Here is a 26,599-nt window from a genome sequence, read left to right on the forward strand (position 1 = left end):
GTGCCCTGAGGTTGTAACCCTCTCCTCTGAGTCATCCTGGCAAAGTTTGGGCCAAGGATGCTACCTTTGTCAGGGCTGCAGGGGCCTGGATGTATCAAGACTGGCTGCCCTTAACTGAGCTAGGGTGGGGAGAGGAGTGCCAGCCAGCAGGGGCTTCACCCTCCTTGCCCTGTGGAAGTATGCCCTGTGTTGGGGAGTTCTGCTCACACTTGCCCTTTGATTCCCAAATCAGCACGAGACCCCCGGCTCCAAAAGCTGAGACTCAATTTTGGTGTGACCCAAGAGGAGGCTAGCGACCATCCCCATCTTCTGATAAGACAGGCCTGCTCGGCACAATTCTGAAAGAGGCTGCTGGGACTAGGGGTGTAAGAAACGTTATCCAACCTCAGAAATAGGCAAAGGGAGCGTGTTCGGTCAATGTCGTACTGCAGCATCATTGAACAGGCCTGGCCAAGGGTTATTTAATGTCTAGGGCACAGAGCCTATGAGGGCTTGCAGATCAGATCAGGCCTGTCACCTGTTTTTATAAGTCAAGTTTAATTGGACTAAGCTAAGCCCCTTTGTTTACTCATTGTCTGTGGCTACTTTTGTGCTCTGAGAATAATTGTGACCAAAACTTGCACGCCTGGGTCTTCTCAGGAAGTTGGCCAATCCCTAATCTTGGGGAACGGACTTGGGTTTGACTTTGGTATCATTCTATTAGAACCCAGACACTGAAGTTATATATAAACTTGTACGTTTCTGACCCACAGAGAACATCATCTTTTCTCAGAATGCTTACTAATACGTACCTAGCTTCTCAAACTGCTCTATGAGCTATCTTTGCCGAACACTCATTTCCTCGTGTAATAAATCTTTGATACATGTTCGTTCTGTATTTGTGTGAGTCACTTTTTAAAAATATACTTGAAAACTATACTTTGACAGGGATTTCCAAAAGGAAGTTGGTGAGAATTTGCCCAGATTTTCCACAGGCAAGGCTCCGAACTTGGTTGGATGAGAGTTTGAGAGAAAGTATTGGAAGCTCCTGCCCCTTCCCCATCTTGCTAATGAGGTTGGAGGTTACTGACTACCTAGAGGTGGGTTGGGACGAGGGCAGGGAGGTGACGGCCCGAGGGAGCCTTGCTTTGAAGAAAGCGTTGGCTGAAGGAACGCTGGCAGGGCCAGGCCATGTGTGTTGGCATTACGAGTCTTCAGGGCCCTTGGAGCCGGTTGGGGCCGCAGGGAGAGGACAGCGGGCGGCCAGGGCAGGCTACGGGCATGTGGGGGATGGAGGTGTGGAACCCAGGGGCTGGTGAGGACAGCAGCGGGAGAACAAAGGAGCCCCCTGGGAGGGAGGGAAGCAAAAAAGAAGGGGTGGGGCGGCAGAGGCCATTGGGGCTCCAGTCCTTGGCCACCTCCCCCCACCCGTCCAGCACCCCATCAGCTGTTTGGGTCCCCAAGCCCCATCCTTCCTCTGGCCCCCACAGGAGACCCCAGAGCCACAGTTACAGCAGGTTTATTGTTGGCGGCAGAGCTCTGCGCGGCTCTCCCAGGGGCGCGGCCGGCGGCTGTGAGGAGAGCAGGTGGAGTGGTGGCCCAGAGCCAAGTGGGTGCGGAGGTCAAGGCCGGCCCTCCTGGACTCTGTGTTCCCTCCCATCTCTCTGCGTAAGGAAGTGCCAGTCCACGTGGTGTGGACCATCTCCGGAGTAGCTCCTGGCAGGGTCTGCCCTGGGCAGGGGTGGAGGCCCCCGGAGAGTCGGGGCTAGTGGTGGCGACAGCTGCAGGGACCACGGGAAGCAGCCAGGCCTCTCCGAGGAGCGGGGGCCCCGGTCCCCCTAGAGACTTCCTGTGGGTGGTGATGGGCCAACGCCGCCAGCTTCGGACTTCTGGATCCCCTGGTCCCTGGCTACCAAGCTCACCCAGCCCAGGAGAGACCCAGGGCCTGCCCCCCAGGAGAGTGCACCAGGGGCGTCCGGCACCGGCCGGGCTCGGTGAGGGAATGCAGGCCGGGCCTCACGTCTGCAGCTCCAGGAGGCAGCTGGGCTCCGAGGGCGGGGAGCTGGCGGGGCTGTGGCGGTGTGCCTCCCGGAGGTCCCGCAGCACCTGCAGCAGCTGGGCCAGGGCGTCCTCTGGTGCTGAGGGCAGGCGCAGTCTGAGGGCCGAGCAGGCGGAGCCTGGCTTCCCAGGGCTTGTCTCAAGGACATGGGCCTCAGGAGCCCCACTTACAGCATCCCCGCATGGGGCTCACACCACCGAGGGAGTCCCGATGGGAAGGACCTACCTTCACCGGGGCCCGTGAGCGTGAAGCCTGCCCCTGTGCCTGCACGCAGCTCCCGGTGCTTCTCCCTGTGGGAGGACAGGGGGCTCTTGTTGGCCACGCTGGGAAGGCTGGGTGACCCAGGGCGGGCCTCCTAAGCCATAGGGGCCGGCTCTTTCAATCTAAGGGAAGGAACCTGGGCCCAGGTCTTGGCCCCTGGTCACCTCCTGCCTCCCCTCTTCCAGCCTCCTCCTCTGGTCCCCACCCTCCCCCCTGCGCCTCCGCAGAAGGCACTTTGGAAACCTAGTTCCACCACGTCGCTCCTGATTGGGAGGGCCCGTGGGAAAAGAGCCAGTTGGCGCCTGAAATCCCTCCAGTATTCACTGGCCATGGAACGAGTTAACTGACACGGAGACCGTGACATGTAAGCATCGGTCCTAACCGGTTGTCCCCAGTCCCGTCAAGTGTGTTCCTCTGTGTGCCTACGCGGAGGGGGGGGGGGGGGGGCGAGCGGCCGCATGGACCCCATACTTAGAAGTTCCTTACTTAGGAATTCTCTGGCCCGGCCCTCATGGCGGCTCCCCGGTCTATTTTGGGAGAGATGTTTCCCTCTGCCAAGTTCTAACAGGCTTCCTCCTCCTCAGGCACCTGCTCTCCTGCTCCTCTCAGGGCATCGCCTTGGCCTTGGCCCACGCTGCCCCCACTGCCCAGAATGCCCTTCCCTGCTTCACTCCCTACGAGACCCTCCAAGCCTCACAGACCAGCTCAGCCGTCATTCCCTCGCTCCTCCCCTCGTGTTCTTATTCACATGTATGGTGGGGCTGAAACGCAAAAGGCTCTGTTCTCAGTACTGGCACTAGAGCGATGAATACCACAGGCTGCCCTCAACAAGCTCAGTGTAACTGCGACGGGCAGGACATGAGTAAACATCAGGACAGGAACGTGCTGATGAGTTCCATTATGTTCTAGTAGAATAACGGTGGTCAGGGAAGGCATCTCTGACAGGTGGCATTTGAGCAGAGGCCCCAATCAGGTGAGGGAATAAGCCATGTGAATTAGCTGGGGAAGAGCCTTCAGGCAAAGACACAGCATGTGCAAAGGTCCTGTGGTGGAGAGGCCCAGAGCCAGCAAGATGGCAAGGACAGCGTCAGCAAGCTTAGCCCAGAGGGCCTGATGGTGGATGAGGCTTAGAAGCAGATCAGCCAGGGCACTTGGGCACTGCAGCCAGGACAAACCCTGGATTGTAAGGATGTAGAAAGCCAGTGGGGGTGTGAAGCGGGGGAGTGGTGTGACCTGTTTTATGTTTGAGAAGATCACTCTGGGGGCCATGTGGAGAAGAGATCCTAGCCAGGCAGGAGCAAAGGCAGAATGGCCAAGTAGGAGGCTCCTATGTCCTCCCTAGGATGGAAGATGTGCGAAGCTCGGACAGGGAGAGCCACAGCATAGATGCAAGGAGGGGCCGGTCAGGCCTTATTCTGACAGTAAAGACAAGGGGCTGGGTTGGCAGAAGGGCTGGGTGTGGGGCTGGGAAAAGTGAGGAAAATGGGCCCACTGTAATCAGAGGGAGGAAGAAGGTCAGAGGAGGGAGGTGACGATGTGTTGATGGAAGCAGAGTCTGGAAGGATGCACTTTGATGATGGAGGAAGGGGCCAGAGGCCCTTTGGCTGTTAGCCATTGAGACTGAGTTCTGACTTATGATCTCTAGAACTGTGAGAGACTAAATCTGAGTTATTTTAAGCCACCAAAGGTGTGGTAATTTGTTACAGCAGCCACAGGAGACTAATATGGCAGGCGGTTGGGTCGGTGGGTCGGAGGTCCTGGTGGGCGGAAGGACACCAGAGAAGGTGAGTTGGAATGAGGGGAGGGGTGGCTGAGTGGTCCCGGAGGTGGGGAGGCCCCTAAGGCAGAGGGTGGTGGTTAGAACTATGGGTGCTGGTCCTATGGTGGGACCCACCTGAACCCAAGGCCCGTCTTGGGTTCAAATCTTAGCTCCACTGCTTCCTGGCTTAAATGGGCATAATAATAAGAGTGCCTGCTTGGTCCAGTGGTTGTGAATATTGCATGTGTTTAGACATAAAGTGAAATCCAAGTGGAGCCTAGATGAAGATGATGTGATGCGAAGGAGGAGGAGGAGGAGGCAGGAGAGGCGGGAGGAGGTAGTCACAGGAGTGAGGGTCCAGGTGAAAGAGTTAGGTCTCTGGAGTGTGAAGCTTGGGATCAGAGTGAGAAGGTGGTGGCTGTGTCCTTGGGTGGAGGATGAAATTGGGAAGCAAGGGGGCCAGAACGGTGGAGAGAAAGCGGGCCAGAAAGGAGTGACCTGCAGCTCACAGGGAGGTGAGGGGGTCTAGTCTGGCAGCGTGGGCTTTGAAGGATGTTGAAGAGGTAAATCCTGGAAGAGCAGATGAGGAAAGGACAGCCACCCCTTCCAGGCCCAGGGTAGGGGTGCCCGGGGAAGCAGTGATACCAGGAAGCACTGCGCCCCTTTAAAACGGCCCCACGCTGGACCCCCAGAGAGTCTGCGTCACGGGCAGGGTCAGGGCATCCTGTTTTCAAGTTGTTTCTGAACAGCATCCTGTTTTTCCAACACCGAAGCCAGGGTGGAGAACCACTGAATGAACCGAGATGGCCATGGAACGTGGGGAGCTGGCGGAGGGCAATGCTGTGCTCGGAGGGCGCCACGAGAAGGCTGGAGGAGTCTGGTCAGCCTGCCCTGGGGGCCCTCCTCCTAACGTGAGCTGGCCTCAGGTTGTGGGGGCCCCTCCCCAGGTGTGGCTGCCAAAGCCAAAAGGTGCTAGCATGATTAGAAGGGAGGTGACCAGCTCTGCCCCCTCTCTGGCACGTTTCGGGGTGGCCCGAGCTCTCCCATTTGGGGCTCACTGCCCCTGCACAGGCTGCCTCACCGCAGTGCCGCCTCCATGCCCAGCAGGTGCCGGTAGATGAGTTGGGCCTCCAGGTCATGGTCCAGAGGGTCATTCCATTCCTGCAGGGTCACCCGTGACCGGGTCTTATCACAGCCCAGACCTGGGGGCGGGGAGAAGGCAGTTTCAGGCAGGCATTGTGAGTGCTCCTGTCCAACTTCCTGGGGGTCCAGAAGGGAGAACTAGGCCTTGGGAGAAAAGGGGATGGACCCAGGGGGCCCCGTGCAGGCCGGGCTGGGAGCACAGTCTGGCCCAGGCCTCCTCATGGCTCTCCACACTCCCAGTGTGGTAGCTCTTTCTTGGGTTTGCTCCTGAGCCACGGGGTGCCTGACTGCAGAGCGCGGGAGTGGCCCAGGACACCTCTCAGGGAGCTGGACCACTTTCCAGAAGCGCCTGCCTGGAAGCAGGCAGAGAGCATCTGGAGGTAATGTCATGGTGAGGGAACCAGCAGGGGTTTGTGCCTTGGAATGAGCTGCCGACCTTGGTAGAGGCACCTGCCCTCACTGTACCTTAGTTTCCTCCTCAATTAAATGGGGCTTCCGGGCTCCGCCTCATAGTGCCCTGGGGAGCCCCACTTCCCAACGACCAGGGTTCTCACGGGGATGGGTATAGTCAGAGGCTGCAGGCAAGGCCAACCAGCAAGGGACACCCTTGCAAAGAGCTGCCAGTTTCCACCTCCTGTTCAACCTCAGATCCAGGGCTGGTGGGTCAGGCTGCAATGGCCTCTAGCCACACTAAAGTAAAGGCTGTTTGAATTTAATTAAAATTAAATAGCCAGAACCAGTTTGACTCAGTGGATAGAGCGTCGGCCTGCGGACTGAAAGGTCCCAGATTCGATTCCGGTCAAGGGCATGTACGTTGGTTGCGGGCACATCCCCAGTGGGGTGTGTGTGCAAGAGGCAGCTGATTGATGTCTCTCTCTCATCAGTGTTTCTAATTCTCTATCCCTCTCTCTTCCTCTCTGTAGAAAAATCAATAAAATAATCAATAAAATTTAAATAAAATAAAATTTAAAAGTACTTAAAATTCAGTTCGTTGGCTTCACTAACCACAGTTCAAGTGCTCACCAGCCGCTTGTGCTTGAGGCTCAGATACACACCGTTTCCGTCATCACAGACTGTTCTAGTAGCAGCTCCTCCGTGCCCCCTTCTGGTGCCCAAGGCCCCGGGTCCCTCCACCAGCTCCAGGGCCAGGCCGCCCGCCGTGGACAGACGCGGCCGGCGGGCCCGGCCTCACCCCACCTGTCCTGTCCTTCTGGTGGCAGCAGCTCCACTTGTCCCCGCGGAAGACGCCAGGGTGATAGGAGCCCAGCAGGCCCGTGTTGTTGATGCTCACCTTCCGCAGGGCCGACAGCCACTGGTTCAGCTCGTTCACACACTGCGGGACCAGAGGTGGGGGGATGGGGCTGATCAGAGGCTGCCCCCTCCAGGAAGCCCTCCGCGCTGCAGCTCCTGTGCCCGCCAGCACACTCCGCAGCTTCGAGTGCATGAGGAAAGACTGCCCTCTCCAAGTGGGCCCAGCCGCGCCCGAGCATGGGCTGGGTTTCAGCTGCCACTGCCCCATGGCCATGCACTTGGGTAGTCAGTCCACAACCTGCCAACCACGCGCGGTGGCCCTGTTGTCACCACGTTTTCCCTGTGGCTCTGCCTCTGACCCACCGGGGAGCCCGTAGAGGGCAGGGCCCTGTGAGACAGGTCTATGACCACCTAACACCTGCAGGATTGTCACTCCCTGGGAAAGCCAGGCCCCTCCAGCTTCCTGCTGTGTTCTTCCTCCATGTGTTCTGCCCTTAACACTCCATCCTTCACCCGTCCCTTCCCCAATGCCAATCAGAGGCCCTCCTGACTACACCCCTCTCTGCGGCACCCCACTTGATCCTTCCCTATCTTAGTCTCCGTTGGTTCCCTTCAAGGCACTGTTTGCCATTGTAAATGTTTATGATTTATCAGCCCATCTTCTTCCCTGGAGTATAAGGTCCATTAGGGCAAGGGCCCTGTTTTGTCTGCTGCCCTGTGCCCACCACCTGGAACAGTGCCTGGAACCTAGCAGGTACTCAATAAGTATTTTTAAAATGAATGAATGAATGAATGAGTTAATCCACGAACAGAAAACACATGGACAGAGAAGGAGATGTGAGAGCATGCACCCAGAGCCACACACATGCATAAACATGATGGTTATGTGTTGATATGCACAAACAGAGAAACACAGAGGCACCAACCAACTCAGACACTTGGAAGCACAGTTTCCCACAGATGTGTGCCATGTGCAGCCGGGCCTACAGGGGGGTGCCCAGGCAGGCCCACAAAGAGGCACACACGGCACTCACATCACCTCTCACATACCTTGCTGTGCCCGATGTGGCTGGGAGACTCATTCATTCCAGCCCACCCAGGGCCACCCACAGCACCCCTCCCCCAGGGCGCCCCACCCCGGGGCCACACCTTGCATTGCAGGTAGGCGGTCTGAGGCCTGCCTGTGTCGTCCGTGTAGATGACCTGCATGACGTGTGAGCTGCCAAAGCTCTTCTCCTCCACCTTTTCTGCCGCCCGGAGGTTGGCCAGCTTGATCAGGGCACTTTTCTGGGAAGGGGAGAGGAAGGGGGGCTCAGGGTCTTGGTTGAGGCCATTCCAGTTCCTATCCTGGGGCCTCAGTTTCCCCTTCTGCAGTGTGGGGAATCAGAGTGCCCATCTCTCCAGGAGCCTGCTCTGTGAGTGGCCTCGGCCAGGACAGAAGGCAGACAGATGGGGCCCAAGTGCCCAGCCTCTCGGAGGCTCCCTGCCGTCCCGGGAGGTGTGAATTTTGGAAACGTTTCTAGACACCCAGCATTCCCCGGGGCTGGAAGGTAATGCCTGCCATGGACCGGGCCCTGTGCCTTTGCAGTCACTAATTTCCCAGCTTACCTTTAGTTTCCCAAGCTCTAAGAGTCACATTTCACCTCCTAACACCCCTCCTGCCATCACAGACACAAATGTGACAGAGAAAAGCTCTGGATGCAGAATGTCCACTCCCTGAGACAGCTCCAGTCTGCTCAAGCTGAGTCTCTGCCACTAGGCCCAGACCCTGCTCTCCTTGCCTCTGGACACCCTCCCATCAGAAATCACCAGGCCCCACACCACCCAAATGACCAGTTCCCATTACCTTGGGGTAATGCCCACACTCCCATCCTGGTGTCTAAGCCCCCCACCCCCACCCCACTGGCTTTGGTGACAAACAGAGGGAGGCAGTGCCATCCCTTGGAGGAGTGGGAAGCCGTGGTGGGGAGCCCTGGGGACACATGTCTGAGCCGTCTCCGGTTGGGGCCACCGAAAGGACAGAAGGGACAGCCCAGAGGATGTGGTGCCAGGCCTGCTGCAGAGGCGGCGGGAGGGAGGTGGTGGAGGGCGGCACGGCACAGGGGACACACAGGATTCGCCATAGAAAGGCAGCTCCAGGGAACAGAAAGGGGCCCAGGGCAGGATGAGGAGGGCCCTGCCAGGGAGCCAGGCTTTGCTGAGGCTACAGAAAATGTTGAGGGGAGCCAGGGCTGGGCAGTTGCCCAGAGAAAAAAAAAAAAAAAGCTGGAAAGTGGGAGGCCCAAGCTGAGGGGCCACCCCAGGGAGCTCAATATTCCCTGGCTTCTCAGGGCTGGGTTAGGCACCCCTGGCTGGCCATCCCGAGCCTGGCTGAACAGGGGTCAGGTTGGCCCAGCAGCGGTCAACAGGGCCACCCAGAAAGTGTACACCAAGCCCTTCTTGGGAGAAAAGTGTGCAAAGGAGGCCAGCCCAGGGTCACAGTGCCCTTAGCAATTCCACTGATCTAGGTCCTGCTCTGAGCCAGATCCTGGCTCTGCATCTGGACAAAGATTATTTCAGCTGATCCTTAAACACCTGTTAAGTAGGGACCACTATCTCCAATTACAGCCAAGACACCAAGGCCCCGAGAGGCTGACACTTTCCCTAGGTACACAGGGCTGAAACCCAGGACTCCCCAGCCCCCCTCTGCTTCCCTGCTCTCCCACTGATGCTCCTCTCAGCCTCCTACCCCACGGATGCTCCTGACCTAGAAGCCAGAACTGGATACCATATCAGCTACCGTCCCCTTCCCCCTTCACTGAGGAGCTTCTTTCTCATGGGTCTCTCCACCCCACCCCCCAAAATATGCTTTTATTGATTTTAGAGAGAGGGGAAGGGAGAAGGAGAGATAGTAACATCTTCGCCATTGATCAGCTGCCTCCTGCACGCCCCCTGCTAGGGATCAAGCCCACAACCAGGGCCTGTGCCCTGACTGGGAATCAAACCAGCAACCTCTTGGTTCATGGGATGATGCCACACCGGCTGGGTTCTTCTCACAGGCCTTTTTTTTTTTTTTTTTTTTTTAAATATGTTTTATTGATTTTTTACAGAAAGGAAAGAAGAGGAATAGAGAGCCAGAAACATCGATGAGAGAGAAACATTGGTCAGTTGCCTCCTGCACACTCCCAACTGGGGATGTGCCCGTAACCAAAGTACATGCCCCGGTCTGGAATCGAACCCGGGACCCTTGCGTCTGCAGGCCGACACTCTATCCACTGAGCTAAACCGGCCAAGGCTCTCACAGGTCTTAACTGATTTTGCACCTACCATCAGAAGGCTAGTCCTGCCTGGCTTTCTTCTCTGATCCTAGGGGACCCTGGGACAGGCTCTGAGGAAGGAGCAGGTGCCTCCAGGGTGATACCTCTCAGAGCCCCACCTGCCTGCCTCTCTCCTCACCCACCTTGGAGCCGGGTGTCTTGGCAAAGCTGAGGGCCTCCGTGGTGAGCGAGAAGTGGAGCTTCTTGAAGGAGGAGGACATGAGGGGGCCCTTGCCCTTGGTCCTGTGGATGAAGAGCGGCCCCTCCTTCACTGGCGGCATCTGCAGACTTAGCGCCCTCTGCAGGTCCAGTTCTGCCGGGCAGGGAACGTAGGGCAAAAAGTGAGCTCAGTGGGGCCCCTAGCAACAACAGCAGGCTGCGGGTGGAGCTTCCAGAAGCACAGGCAGGGGCAGAGCCACAGGGGCAGAGCAAACGTGATTAGCAGCTGTGGGTGCAGCCAGAGGCCCAGAGGTAGACGGGGCCACAGGAGTGGTGGCGGGTCAAATGCAAACAGGGTCCTGTGGGTGGGGCCTCACCTTCCTTCTCCTGGATGTCCACCAGCTTGGTGATGAAGTCCTTCAGCTGGGCCACGCCCTGGCGCACAGTGGGCTGCAGCGGCTCCATCCAAGCCTCCTTGGCCCTGGAAGCCGGCGTGTCCATGTTGCCCACATTCTGGATGGCCTGGAGATGACAGCAGCTTCAGGGGCCCAAACCGACACACACACACACCCTCCCCTCCCCCCCCTCCCCCCCAGTCTGTGCTACTCCCACAATAGATACTCCCACAATAGAAACGAGGCAGAGTCAGCATAGGCTCTGCTCACAGGCCCACTCCTACCCCACGGGGACCAAGGGTAAACAGATCACTAAGTCTGAGACTTTTAGGGCCTGATCGTTAATGCTACCTAGGCCCCAACCTATTACCCTTCCTTTGCATGTCTTACTTATATCAGACTCTGCCCCACGGGGTATGCCAGCCCCCGCCCAGTGCTGGACACACAGCCTGGGAGTAAGCAGACATGGGGCTGACAGGCCCAGGATTCACCACCAACAGGCCTTGAGGAGGTGGGAGGGAGGTGGTAGAGGGCGGCACACCACAGGTGGATACACAGAAGTCCCTCACAGGCCTGTTTCCTTATCCGTGAGATTGGGTGACAGTGGAAAAGCTTTGTAAGGTGGGCAGTGCCACATGAGAATCTCAGTAGCGTGGTCACAAGGACTCCCCGGAGCCAGGTGGGAACAAGTGGAGGCGAGGACCGCTGTGCAGCACCAGCTGGGCATCCTCTGCAGCCTCACCTTGGCCAGCAGCAGCAGCGTGCGGCTGGTGCGGGCGTCTGCGTGCCGCTCCCGCAGGTGGAAGAGCTTGGGTGCCATGATGGCGGGAGAGACGAAGCGCAGGCACAGGAAGCTGGTGACAGCGATGAATGGCACGTTCTGGAGGGGTGCGGAAGGGCCGTGGGCTGGACTCCCCCAAGCCTGAGCTCCTCATAGCCCCTTTCCCTTCCGTGCTGTCTCTGTCTCTCCCCAGAACCCTGCCCCTCTTCCTGCCCTTGGCTACGAACTCCACCACCGCTTCCGCTGGGCCTTGGGGTCCCACTGCTCCCGGGTCCCTACCGCTTTCTTCCCTCTCCCATCCCTGCCTGCAGGGGGCGCACCTCGTGCTGGGCGCCGGGGAATCGCTCCCGCACACGCAGGAAGAGCTGGCGGAAGGTGGCACGGACCACGGCGGGGCAGGCTTGGACGGAGCGACAGAGCGCGCTCAGCAGCGCCCCCAGGTGGGCGCGCAGCGTCTGTGCGCTCTGCTGTAGCACCTCAGCCTCAGTCTGTGGGCGGTGCAGCCCCGAGCACCTGCGTGGGCCCAATGCGGACAGTCAGCGTCTGCACACATAACAGGCAGGGACTCCCAGAGATACAGGTGCAAAAAGGCCATCAACTGAGTTAGGGACCCAGAGACAACACACGGGTGAGCAGGTAGACAAAAGGTAGATCCAGGCAAAAAGAGTCATAAACATATACTTGCAGACATAGCTGACCCCCATCTCCAACCCCTTGCCCCCCCTCCCCGCCCCCCATCTCACCCTACATCCTTGACCTCCACTTTACTGGGGTCCAGCTCCACGTACTTCTTCTCCTCAAATACCCTGTCGATGATGGGGCCCAGGATGCTGTGCAGATACCGCATCCCAGCCACCTGGGGGCCACCAAGAGCAGCATTAGTCTGTCTCATGGTTATCACCCGCCTCTGGCCTCCCAGCCACCCTGTGCACCATCTGCCTGCTGTCTCCACTCAGGACTGGCCAGGCACATAAGGAATGCAGCTCAAACTGTTGCTACATGAATGAATGAATGAATGAATGGAGTGAATCAATGAATGAATGAATCAATGAAGGAACAACTAACAGAAGCCTTGAATTTAAGCTATGTCTCTTGGCCTCTCTGAACCTCCGTCTCCTCGTCTACAAAACTCCCAAGCAAGATACCATGCAGCCTCACCTTCAGAAAAGACTCCATGGACTTGGTGGCCAGAGAGTTGCTCCGGAACAGGGTGTTGGCCTCAGCTACAATGAGAAATTCCAGTGGGCGGAGGGCTGGGAGAGGGACACGCTTTGGGGAAGAGGGCCCTGGGTGTTCTAAGAGGGCCCTTCAGGAAAGAGCCTCCTTGCCTGTGTCTCAACCCATCGCCTCACCTCTGCCTTCTGCTTTTCCCCTTGCTTCCGAACCTGACCCTTTCCCCCTACTGGAATCCATCTACCTCCTACAGGGGGACCTCCTAGATTTCTCCCATCCCAGCATCTCCAGAGTCCTTGGCTCCACCCTCCCCCACAGCCTCAGACAGGCCGCTCCCTCCCGGGCCTCACTGGTGCGGCTCAGCTCCAGCTGGAAGAGCAGGTCCAGAAAGCCTTTGGCGAGGCCCTGCCCCAGGAAGAGCTTGAGCAGGTTGGTGGCTACTTCCTGGCGGCACTCGGTGCTGGTCATCTCCTCGATGAGCGGGATCAGCTGTGCTGGGCCCTGCGGGAGGCAGCAAGGAGAGGTGGGGCTGCAGGTGCACAGGAACCCAAACCCTTCCTCTGAGGCCCTCACAGGGCCACAGGGAGGCGAGGGAGTTTTCTCAGGAGATGGCAAGGGCCCCTGGACACCAGCTAGTTCCCTACCATCCTGAGAACTGGTTCTGGCTCCTCAGAGGGGGGTTAGATGGACAGGAGGGCCAGGCCTACCATCCCTGGACCCTCCTTCCTTCCCTGGGGGCCCCCTCACCTGGGTGCCCAGCGTCACCTCTCGGCACAGCAGCTGCACCAGGGGCTGGTAGCAGCTAGAGGGCAGCACCGTCTCGTCTCGAAGCCGCACCTCCAGCTGTAAGGAGCCCAGGTTGGCCCTGGAATGGGCAGCGTGTGACCTCTCCACCAGGGACCCTGAGCCGTGCCCCCTCCCCAATGCCTCCATCCCCCCTGCTTGGGGCCAGCCTCCAGTCTCCCCACGGACCCCTCCACCTTTGTTCCTTGCCCTGCCCCACCTCCCACTCTTTGCCGAAGTGGTTTGCTCCGTTTGGAAAGCCCTTCCTGCCTCTATACTCATGGGAACTCCATCTGTCCTCAAGGCCTGGCTTCCTGGCCCCTCTAGACTCCTGTGGACTCTGGCTTGACCCTCAGGACTTGTTGGGCTCCCTGTTGTAAACTCCTGGGGAACAGTTGCTTCGTGTATACACTTTACACCGGAAGCAAGTCCCCAACCTGCATCACAGCCTGCCAAGGGCCCTGCGGCTCCAGCTGGCCAGCAACCTGCCCCATGAGATCCAGGTCCCAAGCTCCTCTCCCCCTGGGGGCACAAGCAGAGCTTAAGTCTCTGAGGCCCCACTGCGCGCAGCACAGCTCGGTCCGCAGTGATGCTGCCCGTGTGGCCTCGCCTGCCGCAGGCGCCGGGAGACAAAGGTGCCTGGGCGCTGGGGTCGGCCGCCCTGCTGAGGGTAAGAATGGGGGTCCGGGGCCTTCAACAGAGAGACAAGGCTGAACCATCCAAGGTGGGGGCACTGCTGAGCTCCCGTTTCTGGGCTGAGGGGTGGGCAGGGCTGCCAGATTTAGCAAAATAAAAGTACAAGGCACTCAGTTAAATCTTTCATGGCCATACCTAACCTAAGAAATTATTCACCGCTTATCTGAAGTTTGGTTCTAACTGGACATCTTGTATTTTATCTGGCAGCCTTATGGCCAGAGAATCTGGGGGCAAGTCAGAGCTCTGGTTCTGAGGACTTGAACTCTAGTCTGAGGTCTGCAGAGAAACTCTCAAAGGGAAAGGGTCTGAAGGCTTGTTCCTAAAACTTTCGGATGGCAGGAGGCCTGTGCTGCCTCGGAGCTCAGAGGACTGAGCGGAGTGCAGGACTGAGGGAGGGGTTGGGTGGGCAGGAGCTGGAAGAAGCCTGGGGCTGCATCACCCACCCCTGCCCGGCCCGCCCGCCCGCCTGCCCGCCCGCCCGCCCTCCTGCCCGCCCGCCGCCCTCCTGCCCGCCTGCCCGCCTGCCCGCCCGCCTGCCCGCCTGCCTGCCTGCCCGCCTGCCCGCCTGCCTGCCCGCCTGCCTGCCCGCCTGCCCGCCTGCCTGCCTGCCCGCCTGCCCGCCTGCCCGCCTGCCCGCCCGCCCGCCCGCCTGCCCGCCCGCCTGCCCGCCAGTCCGCCTGCCCGCCCGCCCGCCCGCCTGCCCGCCTGCCCGCCTGCCCGCCTGCCCGCCCGCCTGCCCGCCCGCCTGCCCGCCTGCCCGCCCGCCCGCCCGCCTGCCCGCCTGCCCGCCCGCCTGCCCGCCCGCCCGCCTGCCCGCCTGCCTGCCTGCCTGCCCGCCTGCCCGCCTGCCTGCCCGCCTGCCCGCCTGCCTGCCAGAGCCCACGCTCAGCCTCCCCCAGGCCCGGAGCCCACCACCCCAGCCACCAAGTTCCAGAAACTCACGCTTCCCTCTGCCTCTTGGACAGGTCGGGCTGCAGCTGGAACCAGCCCTCCTCCTGCTGGGCCGCCCGCAGGCTCTGGACGTTGACCACCACCTGGGGGCGGGGCAGAGACAGGGCGGGGCCACACTATACCATACTTTCAGAGGGTCCCTGAGCACCGGGGATAGTTGGGGACAGGTAGTTGCTGGTTCTGGGGAGCCCGGGGTCTCCTGAGTGCCCTCTGTGGGGAGGCTGAGGGATGGGTGGCAGGTGCAGCCTGGAGGGGCGGGTGCAGCCCGGAGGGGCGGGCGCTCACCTTGCCCAGGAAGTCATTGCGGCTGACCAGGTCCCAGTCCCAGGCCTCCACGCACAGTGCCTCTGGCGCCCCCTCCTCCAGCTCGAACTCGAATGTCTCGTTCCAGCGTGGGTAGCACGATTTCTTCACAACCTGCCCGGAAAGCAGGGGGCTGGCTCCGTGGGCTTCCCACACCCAGCCCAGGGCAGACCCACCCCAACAGCCTCCTTGGGTTCCCTGCAGGGACCCCTTCCCAGCAGGGGCCGGCGGAGGCCCTGCCATAGCGGACGTAAACACTTCCTGCCCAAGTCCCCACCCGTTCGTTCGGAGGCCCGGAATCAGGCACTTGCCCAAGGCCACTCAACTAAGAAGCACCAGACTGCGGGAAGAGCCAGGTCGTCACGCCCTTCCCCCAGGACTGAGCCCACCCCCTGGCAGTCCCGGAGGTGAGGAGGGCACTGGGGGCAGCTGTTGGCTTTGCCGCTTCTCTGGGTCCGGCCCGGCCAGGAGTGAGACGCGGCAAAGGCCACAGGGGTTGGTGCCAGAAGGGCCGGGCCTGCTCTGTGTCCGCAGAGGTCACCCTGCTTTTCCGAACCTCCTCTGAAAGAGGGCAGCCCAGCCTCAGCGCCCAGGTGAGGGCGAGGAGGTGGTGAGGCCGTGAGGGGCATGGGTGGGGCCCTCAGCCTCCCTGCCCCCTCCCCAGCCCCAGGCCCCCCCACCCCCCTCACCGAGGTCTCCTGTGTCCGGCCATTGTAGCGCACACGGACAAAGGGGTCAGACGCGCCATTCCGGTCCTTGGGGGCCAGGTCCCTGGGGAAGGGGGAGTGAAGCGTCCCCGGTCACTCAGCTGCCCCCGCTCAGGGGTAACCGCCCTAGGCTGGGGAGGCCTGAGCTCACCCCGCCCCTGGCCACTGGGTGACTGTGAGCAGCATCCCTCCCTTTTCTGGACCCTAATTCTCACAGCGACCATCACAGGGGCCCCCACACCAGGCACAGGACGCCCCAAGCTGGAGCCACAGCTCCTGAACAGGCAGCTGCACCTCCTGGGGCGGAGGAGGAGGGGGTGCAGTGAGGCAGCCGGGCCGTGGTCCCTGCGCCTGTGTTCCCCGGGCAGCCCTGAGCAGGCTCTGCCTCTCCGAGCTACCGAGCTGCCGATTCCTCATCAGTAAAAAGACGAGGACAAACCCCGTGGCTGAGGAACTGAGCTTTCAGAAGGCTTGTCCTGACACCCCCCACGTGAGGGGGTCTTGGTAAGCAGCTCAACCGACTGTCCTCTCTCCACAGATGGCCCCTTCCAAAGCCCAAATCCGGCCCGGCACCCCGCATGGCGACTTGTGGGAGAACAGAGCCCACCCCCTTCCTTTTGCTGAAATACTATTTCCTGCTCTTCCCAGAGTTGGAGTTTGAGGCCTCTCATGCCTGCTTTTCTTTCTACATCAGAATCACCTACTGGCATTCCAGAGGTTGGTCTTGAGAATCTTCCCAGAAAGAGGAGGGGAAAATGATCTTTCTGCCTCTCCAGCAAAGGCAGCTGCTGGTGCTGTCTCCAAACGCCAGCAGGGCCTGAGCCGAGGACAAGGGGGACCAGTCCCCACACTCCAAGGAGAGACCCGACAGACCGCTCCCCCACAGGGGGACTTGCTAAGAGGAGCCAGGCTGGCCCAGCCACCGTGTCCCCAGCCGTCGAGGCAGCGCCCGAGTGTGTGTGTGTGTGTGTGTGTACGCACACTTGTGCCACAGAGAGCCTGGTGCCCGTGAGGCTGAGGAAGAAGGAAGTGGGTGTCTTGTGAGAGAATGACTGAGCATGAGGGGCGGGACTGTGCCTGTCCATCACCATCACTTTCCGTCTGGCTGAGCCTCTTCCACATTCCAGCCCAGAAAATAAAGCCAGGGAAGAAGCCACAGCTCTCATTCTCAGGAGAGAGACCTTCTCCCAGAGAGGCCACCGCTCCGCAGAGTGTGTCTGTGTGTGTGTGTGTGTGTGTCTGTGTCTGTGTGTGTGTGTGTCTGTGTCTGTCTCTGTGTGTGTCTGTGTGTGTGTCTGTGTGTGTGTCTGTGTGTGTGTCTGTGTGTGTATCTGTGTGTGTATCTGTGTGTGTGTGTGTCTGTGTGTGTGTGTCTGTGTGTGTGTGTCTTTGTGTGTGTCTGTGTGTGTGTGTGTGTGTGTGTGTGTCTGTGTCTGTGTGTGTGTGCGCTGCCCTCCCGCCCAGAGGCAGGCAGGGACCCGGTGGAGGTGGGCTGGAGCCAGAAAGGAAGGCGATTCCCACGGAGTGTGACTCACACTCAGGCTGCAGCTAAAAATACGCAGGGTGGGGGTTCCCTGTCACAGGTGACTCAGGCCCACCTCCCCCCAGGCACGGTCCCTCCGAGGACAATCCCCCGCTTCCCCTGGAGATTTTCAGCAAACCCTCCCCCCCCCCTCACACACACACACACACACACACACACACACACACACACGCTACCCACCACACCTAGCACCCTCCCATCACCACATAGCAGGTTAAGTGCATATCAGTGTTAAATCCAGGGCAAGGCCGGTCTTGGCACTGGGGCTGTATGATCATGGTTCAGGGTACCCCCTCCCCCCCAGATGGTCTATGATGCCTGAAGTCCCACCATTAGAACATCACCTCTTCCCCTGAGAGTCATACCCTCCTGAGTGTGTCATCCCGGAACCTCTCCCGCCAGCCTGAGGGCAGGCTTTGACGGGAGGGGGCCCGGGGCGGGAGGCGGATGGGGGAGCGGAGGCCCAGCACCCACAGTGCGTTTCTCTAGTTTCTTGGGGCCCACGCCCTGCTCCCCACCCGCCACCTCTCACCTGGCCTCCAGCACGGAGCAGCGCAGCCGGCCGGCGCGGGCCCCCGGCACCAGCTCCAGCCGCAGGTGGATCTCGCCCTGCACCTCCTCGTCAGGGTCGACCTCCGTCAGGTGGGCCCATCCACTGAAACCTGTGAGGCCACAGGTGAGCCGGGGCCTGGCTCTCCCCCCCCCCCCCCCCCCGCCCTTCCCCCGCCAGGCACTGCCTGGCCCCTCCTCAATCCTCTCAGAATCTTCTCCAGCTCCCGTGAGGCAGGCGCTGGTGTCCCCAGTGATAGATGGGGAAACTGAGGCTCAGGCTTCTGACCCCTGTATCCTCACTATTGTGTTAGGGTGGCCCTGGCCCAAAGTCTTCATGGCACTGCCCTCTGACCTCAGTTTCCCCATCTTTTTTTTTTTTTTTTAATATATCTTATTGATTTTTTTTATAGAGAGGAAGGGAGAGGTATAGAGAGCTAGAAACATTGATCAGCAGCTTCCTGCACACCCCTTACTGGGGATGTGCCCACAACCAATGCACATGCCCTTGACCGGAATCAAACCTGGGACCCAGACCAACGCTCTATTCACTGAGCAAAACCAGTGCCGGCAGTTTCCCCATCTTAAAACAGGGGAGAATGGCTCTGGCCTACGGATGCTGGCAGGAGGGCCCAGAAGGGGAATCGACAAGAGAATCACATCATTGGGGCCTCTGAGCTCGGAAGGGCTGGCTGGGGCCTCCGGCAGGAGAGGCCTCTGGCCTGGCAGGGGCCGAGAGGCTCCATGAGTCAGCAGGTCCCCCCCACCTCCCCATGCCGGCCCCGGCCACACAGACAGGAGCAGGTGTGAGCCGGGGAGGCCCCTGAGAGTTCGTTGTGGGGGCTCAGGCTGGCGGAGCAGGAGCACCTAAGAGCTTCCGGTCTGAACCCTCGAGGGCAGATGGGGGCTCAGCTCAGAGAAGCAACACCTGCTGCAGGGCAAACAGCGAGGCTGCGGCAGGGCTGGCCCCCAAAGCAGTGTCTGCATCCTAGGAACCATCCAGGGGTCTCCAGCCCAGCCCGAGGCCAACGGCTCAGACTTAGGCAGAGGCCCCGGGCGGGCTGAGAGGACCTCGGCGGGTGCAGAGGAGCCAGCTGCGCTGGGTGGGCCCCTGCAGCTCAGCAGTGGAGCTTAAGGAGGCCCCTTGCACTGGGGGCAGAGGTCTCAGGTCCCCTTTTGCTCTGGGGGGTGCGGTCCCACCTGAAGGCAGCACGGGGCCCAGGGCACAGAGGTGGGTGTACGGCCCTTCTGGGGAGGGTACAAGTGGCTTTCCCTGAGCTCGGGCCTGAGGGAGCCTAGAGCAAGGAGGGTCTCTGAGCAGGGGGAAGGCTGGGACTGGGGAGACCAGTGAGGAGAGAGGAGGAAGGCCAGAGGAGGGGAGCCGGAGGGGGCTCCCTCCTGGGGATCTTACCTTTCGGGTGGGCAGCCAGGGCGTCCTTGGTGAGGCAGACCTTCCCGATAACGTCATCCCGACTGGAGGAGGGAGAGGGAGCAGAGCTGGGCAGTGCTCTGCGGAGAGCCCAGGACCGCCCTCCTACCCAGCTTAGGGCCCCTGTGAGGAGCAGGGAGGTTGACACCGGTCACTTCAGGGGCCTCTCTGAGTGGGACCCATGACCTTTCTGCACATGGACCAACCCTTGTGCCCACATACATGCCAAGATGCTCCCTGGGTGCCATTTCCTACCTCACATCCCGACCCTCACTCACCCAGCGCACCTGTGCCTGTGTTCCCACACGTGCACATGTATGACATGGTGCAAGCACGGTGAATCCATGCAGCACACACCTCACACCCTTCCAGCTCCTCTGGGCTCCCCCGCCCTCCAGGCTATGAAGAGGATGCAGAGTGACCAGCAGTCCCTGCAGTGAGACGGGCCAGGGAGGGGCCGGGGGTGGGGTCCAGGCCCCACTGAAGAGCGAGGCCCACCTTACCTGAGGGCATCCTCGTCCATGACATAGAAGGCCACCGCATGGAAGGTGGGCGGCAGGTGCACCTGATACTCCTCGCCCCAGAAGGGGCACAGGGTTTTCCACACGGTGGCTGTCCTGAAGGAGAGGGCCCTCAGACCTGCCCTGCCACCTGCGGGCCCCCGGATGACGCAAGGTGGGGTGTGTGACTGGAGCCTACCTCTCCCCACAGCCCCTTCCGCTCCCCCAAACCACTGCCCTGCTGTGTGATGGCATCCCAGACCCCCTGCCCACCATCAGCCCCTCCCTCCGGGTCTCCCTCTCTGCCTGGGTGGGCACAGGGCTGCCGCTGCCAGGCCACGTGACACTTGGGGAAACCGAGAACACAGGTCACACAGCAGGACGCCCTGGCTCCTGATGCTGAGCGGACTTGCTGGCTGGAGGCAGGGTGATGGCCAAGCTGGCTCTGGAGCCAGACCGTCCTCCTGGGGGGCCTGGGAGCCAAGGTCCCAGGGCCTCACCCAGCTCTGGCCACCCCCCACCTCCCCATCAAAGCCTTCAACCCGTGGGACTCGGCAGGGATTGCATGGGGGAAGCCGAAGCCACAAGGACCCAGATTGAGGCTCAGGAGACCACCTTCACCCAACCACTTCTCAGAGAGGGTCCTGACTCGGGGACCTCGCCCCTGTCTGTCACTGAGACCATCAGAGCCATCAGGCCCTCTCTCCACTTGCTGTCTGCGGTTGGGAGAGAGTCTGGAGAAAAGAGGATCCCTGCTCGCTGGGCGATGAACCCAGACTCACAAGTCAGGCACCTTGGCCAGCCATCAGCCACGGGCACTCAGCCGGGCAGAACCGCGGAGCAGCTCTGGCCATGAGGCTGGAGGCAGAGGCTGGGGGGAGGGAGGGGACTGGACAGCCAAGGCCCTGCCCCGAATCGTGAAGCCCCTGGGGAAAGGGAGGTCCAGGAGGACTGGGCCTTTTGGGTGCAGACTGGGGACCCTCAGCCTGGAGAGGCATAACCACTGTGGGGCTCTCCAGGGGAGAGGGGTCCCCAAGTCAGAGCAAGGGCCAGGGAGGGGACAAGGAGCTCAGGCTTTGGGGCGAGCCAGACTTGGGTTCCAGTCTGGCTTTATCACTAAGTATGAAATTTTAGGCAAGTCACTTAGTCTCTCAGAGCCTCAGTTTTTTAATCCATAAATGGGGTCTAATGATATCATATGTCGCTCATCGTAAGTATTAAATGGGCTAAACTCGGTTAGTATGGCCGAGACAGCACTCCCATAAGTGACAATGTTGTTACAGATCATCTTCATGTCACTCCTGGGAGCTGTAAAGGCTACAGAACCATCCCTGAGAGGGGGTCTCTGGCAGATGCTGGTGTTAAGGTGTAATTAGCAAGAGGAGAGGATCTTTCCCACCTCCTAGTAGGTGTGTCAGGGTGTGGTGGGACCCACCTCCACACAAGTCCACACCATTCGGAGGTACGTGTGCTGAAATGGGCTGGGGCTGGGGGCGGTACCTGATGATGGGCTCATTGTCCACCTTCACGATGCAATAGGGGTCACTGCTGCCGTTGCTGCAAGACAAACAGGCGAGTGGAGGGGCTGGCAGGTGATGCTGCAGGTGGCGTCAAGGACAGGGCCTCTCAGGCAGCTCCCATACCTCTGCCAGGGGCCCTCAGTGACCCCGAAAAAGACAGTCAAGGCTGAGGCCCTGGGTGCTGGGCTGGGGCCAAAACCTGTGTCCTCAGCCTCAGTCTGGGACGGGGCTGGTTGGGGAAGGCAGGAATCTGCACCAGGGCTCCCGGCCCCACCCTGCGCCACCTCAGGGAAGACAGAAGCACCAGGCCAGTGCCGTCCTGTGCACTGAAGGGTAAGGGTTATTGGTTCCACAGTCACAAGTCACAACAGCCCCAGGCAGCTCCCTGACACCCCTCCCCTCAACACCACAGGCAGCCCTGTCGTCTGTCTCTCCTGCCTGCCTGCCCTCCCATCCTCCCAGCCTCAGCCCCTCCTCTAAGAGCCCTCTCCGTCCCAGGGGCAGGGAGTGAGGTCTCCCCTGTGACCCCACTGCCCGCCCCTCCTCAGTAGGTTTCCCGCCATCCCAGGAAGCTAGTGATGTCCCAGCAGTTGCTTCCCCCGCCTGACTGAGTGGCCTGAGATCAGGGACCATTCTGTGTCCCCAGAGCCCAGGAGAAGGCTTGCCATAGACAGAGCTGTGAGTGTTTGCGGAATGAACGAACAAATAGAACCATCTGTCCTTGCCGAGACCGGTTTGGCTCAATGGATAGAGCGTTGGCTTGGGGACTGAAGGGCCCCGGGTTCGATTCCGGTCAAGGACATGTACCTTGGTTGCGGGCATATCCCCAGTAGGGGGTGTGCAGGAGGCAGCTGATCGATGACTCTCTCTCATCGATATTTCTAACTCTCTGTCTCTCTCCCTTCCTCTCTGTACAAAATCAATAAAATATATTAAAAAAAAAAAAAAAAAAGAACCATCTGTCCTTAAGCTCCCAGCCATCTGGGAACAAAGGGCCAGGAAGGCAAACATGGGCCTACCCAGTCCCACCTGACTCATTGGTGGGGGACTCATGGGGTGGGCTGGTACTGGGTGAGAAGGGGGTGAAGATGTCTCCAGAAATGCCCTTCAGGCCTGGCATCCATAAAACGAAATGCAGCCCTGGCTGGTGTGACTCAGTTGGCTGGAGGGTCGTCCTGTGCACAGAAGGGTCATTGGCTCAGGTCCCAGCCAGAGCACGTAACCCAGGCTGGGGGTTAGATCCCTGGTCAGTATGTGAGGCAGCTGATCGATACTTCTCTCTCACATCGATGTTTCTTCTCTCCCCCTCTCCCTTCCTCTCTCTCTGAAGTCAATAAAAACAAACCCTCAGGTGAGGATTAAAAAAAATAATAATAATTTTTTAAAAAGGAAAAGAGGAAAAGAAACTCGAAACTGGTTTGGCTCAGCGCATAGAGCGTCAGCCTGCGGACTGAAGGGTCCCAGGTTCGATTCCGATCAAGGGCATGTACCTTGGTTGTGGGCACATCCCCAAAAGGGGGTGTGCAGGAGGCGGCTGATCGATGTTCCTATCTCTCTCCTCTTTCCCTTCCACTCTGTAAAAAATCAATAAAATATATATATTTTTTTTAAAAAGGAAGGAAGTGTATTTTCCACTTGGAGGTTGGGGAATTCCAAGTCCTGCTTTCCTTCTCCAAAGAGGTTCTTCTTTTGAGGACACCACTCGGCACAAACATATCCAAAAGCTCTCAGACGCCAACAGAAAATGTCTGCCAAGACTCAGCTTCCCCCCAGCTCCCTGGGAGTTGCCCCGGTCCCCGACACAGGTAAAGGCATGGCCATGGGAGGTGTTGAGTCAAAGTTAGCCCCGCCCTCAACTCCTTGCTCCTCTACCCAAAACCTCTATCATTTAAGAGCCCACTCCTCCAGCCCCTTAGGAACACCCAGGTTGCATCCACCCACATCAAGACAAGGGGACCCCAGGCCTTACATAAGGTCCCTCTCTCCCTGCTTCTGCCTCCTGCCCTGGGGGTTCTGGGGATGGGGAACCTGTTGTGTACCCCCCCTGTGAGCCCAGCACTACTACCCTCTGCTCAGCTCTCGCTCAATGGATGAACTGTGAGCACACAGTGAGGTCTGGGGCTCATGTTACATAGTCAGGGCCATGGAGGTGGGCAGAGAGACCCAGAGGCAGGAACAGACCCCGTGTGCAGGGACAGCGATGCTCTAGGTGCCTGGGTCAAAGGGTCTGAGGCCAGACGAAAGGACCTGGACGGAATCGTGGTTCCTGGCCAGTTGTAGGGACCTGTGCCCTGCCCTGCGGCCGCTGCCCGTGAGGCCCCTGGGTGATCCCCTCCTCTACTTCTCCTTCCTCAAGCCACTTGCCGGCTCTGGCCCAGCCTGGCTACTTGCAGGGCCTCTATATTTAGGGCCTTGGCAGTTTCCAGGCGGTGGAAGAGGAAGGATCAGGGCAAACCCTGAAATAGCCCCAGGCCTGTCCCCAGGGTCACTGGGCGTGGGAGCCAGTGGGTCACCGGTCACCAGGAGACTCAGCTCCTGTCTGTCTGACCCGGGCACCCAAGGATGGGAGACGGCGGGAGGGGACATGGCAGAAACAGGCAGGCTCTGAGAGGAACCTTACGAGAACAAAAAACCCATGCGTGAAGTGGCAGGGAGGCAGGTAGCAGCTCTGTCTGAAGGTGTCAGTCCTGGCTGGGAGGGATGCTGCTCAGGAGACAGGCTGGAGGCGGGTGAGGCACAGTGAGGTGGGCTCGCCACCACACCTGCCTCCAGCATTCAGGGAGGGCTTCCTGTGATTGCCAATCTCCTGCCACCCTGGAGCATGGCATTTGGCGGGGGGGCTCTCCCCACTGCGCCCCACAGCAAGCTTACAGCATTCGTCCTGCTAGGACTCAGCCTGTCAGCAGCAGAGTGGACTCAGCTTGTCAGCAGCCGAGTGGGCTTGAATCTTGGCTTCTCTACCTACCGATGTGGAATTGGCAAATGACTTCCACATTCTGAGCCTCAGTTTCCCTGTCTTCAAACTCAGCATATTATAGGGTTAATGAGAAGGTCCTCGACACCTCTTATTGCCCTCCACGGTGGACCAGGTGTCCCTCAGGCCACCCAGAATGTCAGGTCAAATGAGTCATGGTCCCTCGCCTCACAGTCACGTGACATGCGGCCCAGGAAAGAGCAATTGCTAGCAAGGGCTCTGCCTTAACTCCAGATGACACCAAGTCCCAAAGGGTGCGGAACAGGGACCAGGAAGCCTGCACAGGGGCACCAGGAAAAGCCTGGCGAGAGAGCTGGGCGGTGTCCTGCAGGATGAACAGGAGTCTTCCGGAGGACTCTGAAGGGGAGTGCTTGAAAGCAGAAGGCCCCCAATACCTGCAGAAGCAGGGCGTGAAGGGCAGTAGCCCAAAGGGGAGTGGCTGGGGGAGGGGTCGCAGCTGGATTTAAAGGAGAGTTGACAGGTTGCAATTGGGTCCACCAGCCACTCTAGGAAAGGCTGAGGGAAGGAGGTGAGTCGGGCAGGATGGAGGGGAAGGCAAGGAAAAAGGATTTCAAAGGCAGAACCGACAGGGTTTGGTGGCCCCACCCCTGGGAATGAAGGCACCTTGCCCGGAGTCCCTCAGCTGGGCAGAGGCAGGGCCGGGCAGGAAACCGGCACCGTGGCTCCCCGCGCTGGTGAGAGCCTGGAGCCAGGCACAAGGCAGGCGCTTCGGGGATAGGGAGGGAGGCAACAGACAGAGGGGCCGCTCCTCCCAGCTGCTCCTCCCAGCTGCCACCAGCCAGAGGAGGCCAAGCTGACCTAGTTACTGGTGCCAGTGTGTGTGTGTGTGGGGGGTGCTCAGTGGCTGGGTCTGGAGGCGGAGACCCTTCTCAGAGATCATCTGCCTTCTCACCCCAGAAACCACAATCCCAGCTCCCCCCGCAAACAGAAACCCACTTTGAGATGGTCCCCCACTACCCTCCCTCAGCCATTGCCATGGCAACTGCTGAGCCTGGGGCCTCATCAGGCCCAAGAGGCCTTGAACTGGAACTGCTCCTGGTGCTGAGTGTCCTGGGAAACTCTGATGGGCCACTGTCCCTGTAAGAGAGATGCCGGCCCCTTCCCCCTGTACTGCCCTCCTGCCCCTCCCCATCTAGCCACCTGGCTGCATCCAGGAGCCAGGCGAAGAGCCTGGTGTGGGCGGCTCCAGCCCAGCAGACTTTGGACCCTATGCTGCGTCCGTCTGGCGGGGCTCCCTTTCCTCTGCCCCCTCCTCCGGGGCCCCCGGAGCTTTGTGCTTCCCTCAGCTCCTAGCTGAGAGATTTCTTTGTGCTTTCCACAGCTCCTGTCTCTGAGGCTTGGGGACAGAAAGCAGCCCAAGGCTGCATACAAAGGAGCCAGGGATCAAATGGGGCAGCTCAACTCTGGAACCTGCAGAGAAAGATAGGACAAGGGGCTCCTGGAATCTCCTCAGATCCGGCCAGGGACCGGGGAAAGCCCTAGGTGTCCGCGCCTGTTAGGGGCCCGAGACCCAAGACCTCGCTCTGCACTTGGAGGCAGCGGTTCCTGCCTCTGAGCCTCCTTTCCTCGTCTGTAAATATTATGATGAGAACTGCCTTGCGGTGCTTGTGGGGATTAGGAGTGATGGCTCACGGAAAGCATAGGGCACAAGCAACAGCTACTTCGCAGCCACTCCATCTTCCAAGGGTTCTGGCCTCCTTCAAGCCCAAGCGCACAGCGGGGAGCCCCAGGACAGCCCCTGGGCCCCAGCCGTGTTTCGGATGCACACTCCCAGGTACTCAGTGTTCAGGAACTACCAAGGAAAACTCTTTTCTAAGGGGGGCACTTTCATCCCCTCCGGCCACACCCCTGTCCGTTGACCGAGACCTTGTCAGCCCACGGAAATGTCTCCCCTGGGATATCGCCCCACGCCCAGCGCCTGTCCTGTCAAAGCCTCTTCCCCTCTATAGCCGCCGTTCGCCCCGGGTTCACGGAGATCCCTGACGGACCCCGCCCCCTCCCCAACCCACGGCCCTCCCTTGCCACCCCGAAGACTGCTCGCAGCAAACCTCACTGTCCCCATTTCCCCGCCAGCCTCCCGCCGCCACACCCTCTCCTCTGCTCTACTGGTGGGCGGGCCGTGCAGACCCCGGAAAGGTCAGGCATCCAGGGGCAACGCCCCTCCCCGGAAAGTTGGGGTTCCGCGCTCACATGTCCTTGGCGGGCAGGTTCTTCCCTTCCACGATGCGGATGGACAGCGAGCTGCGCTTGGCCATCGCGGGTCCGCGACTCGGGGTCCCGGCCGTGGGGAGCGAGACGCCAGGGTCCGGTGCAGCGCGCAGCCGGCGGGCGGGCGGCAGGAGCAGGACTGGGCGCCCAGGGGGCGGG

At 59.9% G+C, this 26,599-nt stretch overlaps 1 protein-coding gene across 4 annotated transcripts; it reads right to left on the reverse strand.

Annotated features, from left to right (window-relative positions):
* Positions 1-1,482: 1,482 nt before the first annotated feature.
* Positions 1,483-26,599, reverse strand: RASA4B (RAS p21 protein activator 4B). 4 transcript variants are annotated; one of them, XM_036408968.2, is made up of 21 exons: positions 26,423-26,598; positions 21,218-21,274; positions 19,721-19,834; positions 19,200-19,261; positions 17,772-17,901; positions 15,679-15,760; positions 14,972-15,103; positions 14,678-14,769; positions 13,004-13,121; positions 12,607-12,757; positions 12,242-12,306; positions 11,827-11,939; positions 11,404-11,596; positions 11,045-11,182; positions 10,285-10,429; positions 9,892-10,061; positions 7,602-7,739; positions 6,399-6,534; positions 5,140-5,260; positions 2,264-2,328; positions 1,483-2,117 (listed from the first exon to the last, which is right to left on the reverse strand). In XM_036408968.2, exons 1-21 carry the CDS (start codon positions 26,485-26,487, stop codon positions 1,996-1,998), a joined length of 2,409 nt encoding a protein of 802 aa, XP_036264861.1. In that variant the 5' UTR covers positions 26,488-26,598; the 3' UTR covers positions 1,483-1,995. The 4 variants fall into 4 exon arrangements, with proteins under 4 accessions (XP_036264861.1, XP_036264863.1, XP_036264864.1 ...); XM_036408970.2 differs by having other exon boundaries at positions 19,721-19,829; positions 26,423-26,578; XM_036408971.2 differs by lacking the exon at positions 7,602-7,739 and having other exon boundaries at positions 26,423-26,599.

This window comes from Pipistrellus kuhlii, unplaced genomic scaffold (genome assembly GCF_014108245.1).
Source record: "Pipistrellus kuhlii isolate mPipKuh1 unplaced genomic scaffold, mPipKuh1.p scaffold_m20_p_4, whole genome shotgun sequence".
NCBI lineage: Eukaryota > Metazoa > Chordata > Mammalia > Chiroptera > Vespertilionidae > Pipistrellus > Pipistrellus kuhlii.

What these genes read in the sequence shown, in the direction of transcription:
- RASA4B (XM_036408968.2), bottom strand. Translation starts at nt 26,487, where the DNA reads ATGGCCAAGCGCAGCTCGCTGTCCATCCGCATCGTGGAAGGGAAGAAC. An exon ending in GCCGGACACAGGAGACCTCG is followed by an intron (nt 15,104 to 15,678) that starts GTGAGGGGGGTG and finishes CTTTCCGGGCAG; the next exon opens with GTTGTGAAGAAATCGTGCTA. An exon ending in GCTGGAGCTGAGCCGCACCA is followed by an intron (nt 12,307 to 12,606) that starts GTGAGGCCCGGG and finishes TTCTCATTGTAG; the next exon opens with CTGAGGCCAACACCCTGTTC.